Raw genomic sequence first — 9,451 nt, 5'->3', positions numbered from 1 at the left:
GATGACATCAAAATCAACGCCTTAATTTCATCTTCGAAATTAATATCTACAGAAATGAGTTGACTCACAATCATATTGAACTCGTTTATATGATCAGAAACAGATCCATTCTCAGACATCTGTAAATTGAACAATCTATGCATTAAATATACCTTGTTCATAGCCGATGGTTTTTCATACATGTTTGACAGTGCCTTCAACAGACCGGACGTAGTCTTCTCCTTCACGATTTTGAACGCCATGTTTCGTGACAAAGTCAACTGAATCAACCCTAGAGCCTGGTGATCCTTGAGTTTCCACTTCTCCTCCGTCATGGATTCCGGCTTTATCCCAATCAACGGTTCATGAATATCTTTCTTGAACAGATAATCTTCTATCTGCATCTTCCAGAAACTTTAATCTGATCCATCAAACTTCTCAATTCAAAGCTTTGAACTATCCATCTTCAGTGATCGTGTTGAATATCCTTTGCTCTGATACAAGTTGTTAGTATCGAATTCACGCACACACACTAGATGAATGAAGAACACAAGAACATTCAAGAGAAAGAACTGAGAAATCTAGAGAGAGGGAGAGAGAGAAACCCAATATTTCATGGTAAAACCCCGTGAGAAAACTTCCACGGCGGTGAGGTATATTTATATTAAAATATCGGAGTATTTTTGGTTACAGAGAATAAATAGAGAACAAATAGGAAAGCCTATAACATAGAATAAATAGGAAAACCCAAAATGGAGAATAAATAGGAAAACCTAAAATTAATCAGGCTCCACTACCTAACAATCTTTGCCTCTAGTTTTTGGACACTAACAAGCAGGACAAGAGCGGGGAAAGGGGTTGAACGAGAGGAGCTCGGGGCACTGCTACTCTCCGGGATAGAATCAACTATGTTAGAGTCAGTGGAAGCAGTGTGTGTAGCTGTGCGAGCCTGTGTTGCCGTATCAGCTTGATTGTCACAATGTAGAGGCAACTCTTGACAGGGCACTATACGTGGAGCCAACTCATTGTCCTTATCCCTAATGAGGCCGATATCAATAGTGCCCAGCGGGGTCATGAGCTGATCAATGTGCCTGATAGACACACCTACGGACCTTCATAAAGAAAATATCATGTAGGGGAATGGGTAAGTATTTGTTACCTAAAAACCCCTCTCGTGCATGACCGCCCGTAGAAGCCAAGCAAATTCCTATTTAAACCCGACCATCATCTCCGCCATAAGTACTGCACGATCCCATGTGAGAATATTATCAGCGGTTGTGGGGGAAATGCTGTGGCGGACAATCTACCGTAAGAACTTCGTCGTGAAGGTCAGGTTAGCCTTCTTGATGGCTCCCTTCGGCTCGGTTACCCAGTCACTACCCTCTCCATCAACAGAAAGGTGCAGGGCCATCCTTTTTCTTGGTGGTCTCTCTTTGCAATGGCTCACGCAAGAATTGTCCGTCTTTGACAATTTTCTACTAGTAATCAAACTCGGTGGTGAGAGGGGTCCGGTTGGCATCAACATCCTCGCCGTATAGATTTCGACAGATGCAAGGCAGGGAGATATCAACCTAAACGCGACATACTCAAACATGCTTTAGTGAAGCCTGTTTTGCTGGGGCAGCCTGCCTATAAATGTGTGATCTGAGAGTAGCCATGTAGGGGGTGTAGAATTCTCGGACCAACCCTTAACTGTAAAGGCCCAATGAACGCGCTGTCCACTCAAGTCGATGTCTGGTGAAGTAATTGTGGATCTCTGTCATAGTCAGGAGACTTCTTGTAAGGACCTGCATCTCCAATGTAAGGGTTCGTGTCAGGACTCCTTTATCATTTAGAAACTTTGTATTTCAATAAACTTGATACTCCCGTCAACACAACACTAGTTGGGCTGGTCGGCAACCGGGATGAGAGCACAAGTAGGTGAGCCGGGTGTGAATTCAGAAGTGTCAGCCTCATCAGATGATGCAGACTGTGTAGTTGTGGCAGGTGCAGGGACCTCAGCAGATCCAAAGGCTTCCTCCGACCGCATAACTCTTAAGAAGACAGACGCTCCTTCTTCATCAATAGCTGACACAGAAGGTGAGCCGGTCATTGTGCGCTCCACTTCAGACTGGGAGGCAGTGACTACGTCGGACCCCAACTTTTTTGGCTGTGTCTCTTGAAGCACGTGCAGCTCAGGATGGGGTGGAAGTGCCTGGCTGCACGTACTCGGAGCCACACTCATCGTTAGAGTCAATGACAAGGCGGGAAGACGAGGCAACAAACATCGATCTCCCACGTTGGTATACTCTATCTTGTTTTGGTGCCATAATAGATATTACTTGTAAAGAATGACTATTAGTACTAGAAGGAGCAAACCAAACAAGGAAAATGACACAAAATATATAAAAGAGTCAATATGTAATGACATTTCTATAGTAACAGTCAAACACGACGGACCAAATGACGGCTCATCGTGAATACGACGGACCGTCATGGGGTCCGTCATGTATTACTTCAAACTATGTTTATAAGGAGACCCTTGAAAGAAAGTCTCTGACAAGTATTACTGATAACCAGGACGGACCGTTGTGATTATTATGGTCCGTTGTCAATGTTACTCGTGGAACACTTAGAAAAAAGTATGGAGACTCTTAGGAGAGGGGTCTCTGACCGTAATGGCGGTTATGTAGGATAGACCTTCCAGGGTATGATGTTACATCGTAGATGTCCATAAGGGGACACTTCAAAAAAGATGGAGACCCTTAGGAAAATGGTCTTTGGCTGCCATGAGGGTTATGTAGTATGCACGATCGAGGGCATGACAATCTGCCGTTAATGTCCGTAAGAGGACACTTAGAAAAAATGAGAGACCCTAAGGAATAGGGTCTCACAACCAGTACGTTTGTACAGAATGGACCGTCATAGGAACGATAGTCCGTCGAATGTGTCCATTGGTCGACACTTTGAGAAAATTAGACAGTGCGGTTCTAGGGATATTGGGACAGACCGTACGATGTTCCGTCGTGGGTACGATGGTCTATAATTGAGATCTCGTTCTGTCATTCAGTAATAAAATTGGGAATTCCACAATTATTTCCTATGACCAAAATGGATATCTTAGTAATTTAACCTACATGTGTCTAACCCAAATACCTAGTAAACTAGCAATGCTAAAACACCTATTTCTAGAGTTTTAACAATGCAATTTTGAGGATTCAAAACCTAGGTCAGACAGAATATGTATTAAAGAATGAACCCATTAATAAGAAATAGGATAATACTAATTAATAAACAAAAATGCGATGTAAATGGGTAGAAATTAGAGACACATACCTGAGAAATTGAGAAAAACAAGCAAGGAAGGTACTTTGTGATCAAGTAAAGAACCCCAGCAGCAGACTCCGACTAGTAGAGAATGGGTTTTAGGAACAGGGGAATAGGGGAAAATGATCGGTTAAAAAAGAGGTAGGAAATTGGAAGTTGAAAATGGAGAGAATTGGAGGAAGAGGGAAAGAAATGGGTGAAATGAAGGGGTGGGGTTTTTAAATGTTTAGATTTTTTTTAAAAACCACAGCCGGGTTGGGTCTGCTATGCTTCATTAATTACGCGATGAGTCCCCGACGACAGTACGTGGCAGTTGTGATGGTTCGTTGTTGGTTCCGTCGCGTGTTCCATAGTTTTGAAAATAACTGAAAAACGTACCTGGCACGACGGATTCATGCAAAGGTCTGTTGCGTTCATGACGGGTCGTCGATTGATCCGTCAGTGACTCCTGCAGAGTGATTTTCTACAGAATTTCTTGGCGATGTGCCTGCAAATTAAAAACCCATTAGTAGAAAATGCTACCATTACTAGAAAGAAAAACTATTAGTATTGGGTTGCCTCTCGGCAAGCGCCTGATTTAACGTCGCAGAATGACTGAGGATGATTGATTACTCAGCCTTCATTAAGATGGTATGCCTCGATCCCTTCGTTTGCTGATTCAATATATCCAAAATGGGGTTTTATTCGTTCTACATTCACCTTAAACTGCACTCCCTCCTTTGATTCTAACTCAAATGATTCATGAGTGAATAAATGGGTAATCAAGTAAGGGCTAGTCCATTTGAACTTCAGCTTGACAGGAAGCCAACGCAACCTAGAATTGTCTAAAAGCACCAAATCCCCAATCATAAACTCTCGTTTTTCACTTTTTAGGTCATAGTCCTTCTTCATCTTTTCTTTGTAGGATATAGAAGATACCCATTGGAGCTCACAACTTTGTCTTATCGATCAACAAATTTTGAAGGTCACTTCTTCATTGTTCAACCGAAATTTCATCTGCCCCTTTTCCATATCAACAAAGGTTATACCCGTAGCAAGGAATGACCTGCAAGAATAATAGGCACCTCAAAATCGACTTCACAATGAAGGATAACAAAATCTGCTGGAAATATGAAAAACTCAACCCTTACTAGCACAGTGTGGAGTATTGCTAAAGGCCTTTTCAAAGTTTGATCGGCCATCAGTAGCCGCATTGCAGTGGGCTTTGGGTCACCCAAAATCAACTTCTTGTAAATAAAGAGGGACATGAGATTTATGTCTGCCCCCAGATCACATAATGCTTTCGCAAAATGTAATGACCCGACTGTACAATAAATAGTGAACGCACCCAGATCTTCTTTCTTTTGCACTAGAGATCTTGTAGCAATAGCACTACAATGCTGCATTCTACAATCAGCCTCAGAAGTGACTGATCTTTTCTTTGTTACCAGATCTTTCATAAACTTGGCATACCCGGGCATTTGTTCTAGAGCTTCTACAAAAGGGAAATTGATAGAAAGCTGCTTGAACATTGTTATAAAACGCCGATATTTACCATCCTCGGTCTTTTTCACTAATCTTTGAGGAAATGGGGGTGATGGTCTAGGCGTTGAAATTACCTTTATAGGTGCTTTTACATCTTTTCTAGTGCTATCTTATGTTTCACCACTACCCCCTACCACCTTATCATTATCCTTTCTAACCTTTACCTCATTAGATGGCATAGGTGGGTCAATGGTTTGCTTACCACCCTGAGTAGTGATTGCCATACAGTGTATATCATTTTTCAGATTTTGGACAGTGTTGCTAGGAAGAGTGCTCGGTTACCTTGTGTTCAGAGTCGCAAATAATTAGGCCATTTGCAACTCGTTATTTTTAATCGATATTGCATGTGTATTGACTTTCTGCCCAATACCCGCTAAATCACTCCTTCACTCTTTAGTTTGATCATCATTAGCATCAACCCTCCTTATCATTTTGTGCAACATATCCTCAATTCGCGCCATACTATCTCCAACATCCCGAGGAGTAACTTTAAAAGTTTGAGGAGGGACATAAGGCCAATTCCTATCATTTTGGTTACCATAGTTGCCTTTGTTGATGTTGTTGTTGCGGTTTTATTTTCCATCTCGGACATAATGACCCTCACAGTTATAGTTACCATAGATCCGACCGTGGTTCCCTTGACCTTGGCACCAATTCTTCTGATTTGAGCCTTGGGAACTCGGTCAGAAACCCCCAGTCTGCTCATTTATTGCATAGAAATCCTCCACATAAAAGCATTCATCATGTGGAGTTTTAAGCAAGTAGTTAACTGCATTTATCTTTTCAGCAACCCAGTGATATTATTTAATCCAAACCCAAGCTCAATTCTCATCTGAGCCATTTGTTCACGAATTTTTGTTGCTTGGTTGTGAGAGGATTGCATTGCGAAGGTATTTCTCCCAATATCCGACTTCCTAGTACTCCATGATTTATTATTGCGGGAGATTTTCTATATCTTTTCAGAAATCTCAGCATATGGACACTCCCCAGAAGAATCACCCGCTATAGTATCAAACACCGCTTAATTATTATCATCCTGTCCCTATAGAAGTATTCCTTAAGTGACTAATCATCTATATGTTGATTGGGGACACTTCTCAAAAATGAGGTGAATCTATCCCAAGAACTACTAACTGACTCTCCAGGTAGTGCCACAAAGTTTTTCACTCTGTCTTTGTGGTTTAGTTTCTTGGAGACCAGATATTAGCGTGCTAAGGAAACGTCCCTTAGTTGGTTACAAGTTAAAATTGAGTTATAAGGGAGCTTAGTGAACAAAATAGAAGCCTCTCCCGTCAGTGAGAGAGGAAACTCTCTTATGTATATTTTCTCGAAGTCTAAGTCAGGCCTCCCTACACAACTTTTACACACTGTATTTACCTTAGATATATGGGCATGTGGATCCTCAGAAGGTAGCCCTAAAAAGAAACCTCGGGTAGTTAGCATTTTCATCAAACTACTAGTTTCCAAAAAGGTGTGGTGTTGTGGTATAGGGGGCAAGAAAAATATCCCATCAGAGTCTGATATAATGTCATAGACTCTTTAGTATTCTTTTGGCCGTGGAGCGGGATTTTGTCCCCTCTATTGGTTTTCACTTAGAGCATGAGGTAACAACTGACCATGAACATCAACCGGAGATGGGATGTTCTGGTTTGGATCATCATCATTAATACCCATGTTTCGATTCATGTTGCATAGTTTACTTCTAAATGAACGAATATAACTATCTAAATTAAAGGAGACAACTAACAGCTTATTATTTTTGAGTTTAATCAATTAATCAAAGTAACTAGGGTTTTCGTGTTCCTCACAATTTTCTAACTTGATAATTATAACTATAACAATACTTTTCTACTATCTTGCATGCAAAGTGATAAGTTATATATTTCTAAATCCTTGGTCCGGCATCTAGAAAATTTCACTCAGCACCTTGGTCCGGCTATGTGTGTTTCTATACTAACTCTTATCTTTATCTCATATTAAGCATCATATTCGATATTTGTCTTAATTATTACATTGTACCAATCGATACTAGTCTATTAGATAGTATACACTAAACCTATGTTGATAACATTTTTCCTATTATCTACCTCCTTGGTCCGGCAAGTAGCATTAAGCCGAGTTCTAACATTGGTCATCCGTTAAAAAGACTTCTTAGCAAAAGAATTAGCAATACATGCAAGGCACTATTCTAGAATTGTTATTGTAGTAAGGTTTTATCTCATTATTCACATATGGTTCCCACCACCCTAGTTATAGAGTTTAGTTACCCATAGTCATAATCACAATATTCATATATGTAATATAACAATTCATGCACTTACTTCAATAAGAAAAAATAAAATCCAGAAGTTCACTTCATTAATCAACAAAATCACCTATAATAAATAATAAAATTAATTGAAGAATATAGATTCTCCAAAAGTGTAATAACAATCACCAAGTCTAATCCACTAAAGAAGCTAAAATAAGCAAGACTCTGACTATAAGAGAGTCTAACTTCCAAAGCGAGGTTTTTCGAACTACTTCTAAAATACAAATACCTAATCAAAGAAGGACTCTATTTGTTGGAAATCTGTCAAAACGCGGTTGGGTCGACAGAACTCGCGACGGGTCATCGTGGTCACGACGGGCCGTCATGGACTCCGTCGTCACATACTTTGCAAATTTTTTTGCTGCTCACTTCATTATCCTCAATAGAAGGTATGACGAATCGTCACAAACACAACGGTCCATCGAGGGTTTCCGTTCCCTAACTTTTAAACTTTTGGAATATGGTTACTGGAACTACTTCTTTGATTTTCATGACGAACAAGCATAACAGACCATCATGGCTACGACGGCCCATCACATACACCGTAACCCGACACTTAGTCAGACTTCCCCGTCTTCCTTCTGTAGATTCACTACGATGCCACTTGCGGACCGTCACAAGCTCCGTAGGTGGTACTTTTCTGCATTTCTTGCTCAAAAAACCTTCGCATTCAACTTTTAGACAGATTTCCTTCAAATAAAGAGAGCTTTACATAAAAATTAACACAAAAAGGCTTTTGGACACACACTAAACTTATGGAAAAAGCAATAAAAATAACGTGAAACAACGGTATATCAGTGATTCATACTTACCTAAGGTTATTTGGTACAATAATTATGCATCTCGTTTGTATGCAAGATCTTGACTTCGATCCTTTGAGGAATCATTCATTATTTATTTGTTCACGTACAACTTATGTGTAAATACGAAATTGGGCAAAGGAACCCGATTTCGAATCCCTTGATCAATACTTAATATTATGTTAAACTTGGTACTTACATTTTTCAGATTTGGGGGACCCTAGGTCGATCCCCATCACCCCCATAATATTTTCTTTCTTTTCCCCCCTCTCTTTCTCGTTTAAGGGAAAGAGGTTGTGGGATAAATCCCCCACAAGCTCATTCTTTTATCATACTTTTTTTCTTAACTTTCTCACCTATCCAATATTTTTTTGGTTCAATCTTCACTCACCACATTTTATTTTTCTTCTTTATTTTTTCCTAACTCTCTCATCTATTCAGGAGCTTGTGAGTTCAATCTCCTCTCACCTCATTTAATTTTTCTAATTTATTTTTCTCCTAACTCTCTCATCTATTCAATAGGTTGTGGATTCAATCCCCACCTACAAAATTTTATTTTTCTCCTAACTCTCTAATCTATTGAAGAGGTTGTGAATCAATCCCCACTCACCACATTTATTTTTTTGTTCCCTTTTCTCGTGATATTATTATGTAATTTTCTTTAGGTGAGGTCTTGGGTTGAATCCCCAATGACCTAACAATTTTTAAATATTTTTTAAAGATAGCTTAATTTTAAATTTTTTGGCCGAGACCAACATTTCTGCAAGTTGGAAATTTGGTCTCTTTCAATCCATCTTTCTCTCAAATTTTTATGTTGATTGTTGGAGTAATACGGGTGAATTTTTCCAGCAAAATTACCCTTATATGAACATCACACGTTAAACATTTTCATACACGAAAACAGAACATTTTTAACATGCAAATTTCAGGCCTTACATGAATTCCGGATACTCATTCAACACATAATCACAACCAGACATAAAATTATCTACCTAAATACATACCAACGCATGCTTTAAGTCTTTCAAAGGATTTAATGACCGGGACATGCAACGGGGAAAACCTTATGTTATCGATTTGAATTTAAACAGAACTTAGGGGTATCGTGGGAAAGGGACCAAGAGAGAAGAAAACCAATACCTTAATTTAGTTCAACAATTGTTTAAATGATGCCTAATCCAACAACACCGCTGCCTCACCACCAAAATCCCAAACCGAATCCAATGAGAAGAATGTTCTTGATTTTTATTTTTAGCTTAGCTTATTGTTTCATTTTTTGCGTGTAAGTTATTCAAGAGTGAATAACTATTATTTTCAGTTCTTTTGATGATAAAAACGTGAGAATGAGAGTGAGAGACGTGAGAATGAAAGGATTAGGATTACAAGAGTTAGGTGGAGACTTATTCAAACTAGGACTCCTTACTATTATTATTATTATTATTATTATGTTGATTATTATTATTATTATTATTATTATTATTTATTAAAAATTTGATTTTCCATTAATTATATGAATATATTAAATATTAAT

At 39.1% G+C, this 9,451-nt stretch overlaps 1 protein-coding gene across 1 annotated transcript; it reads right to left on the bottom strand.

Moving 5' to 3' along the window:
* Nucleotides 1-3,698: 3,698 nt before the first annotated feature.
* Nucleotides 3,699-4,796, bottom strand: LOC138337852 (uncharacterized). The gene is made up of 2 exons (XM_069288286.1): nucleotides 4,331-4,796; nucleotides 3,699-3,772 (listed from the first exon to the last, which is right to left on the bottom strand). Exons 1-2 carry the CDS (start codon nucleotides 4,794-4,796, stop codon nucleotides 3,699-3,701), a joined length of 540 nt encoding a protein of 179 aa, XP_069144387.1.
* Nucleotides 4,797-9,451: the final 4,655 nt, after the last annotated feature.

Source organism: Solanum lycopersicum, chromosome 8 (assembly GCF_036512215.1).
Source record: "Solanum lycopersicum chromosome 8, SLM_r2.1".
Classification (NCBI taxonomy): Eukaryota; Viridiplantae; Streptophyta; class Magnoliopsida; order Solanales; family Solanaceae; genus Solanum; species Solanum lycopersicum.
The sequence above is the reverse complement of the archived record's forward strand: the minus strand, read 5'-3'. Positions and strand labels throughout refer to the sequence as shown.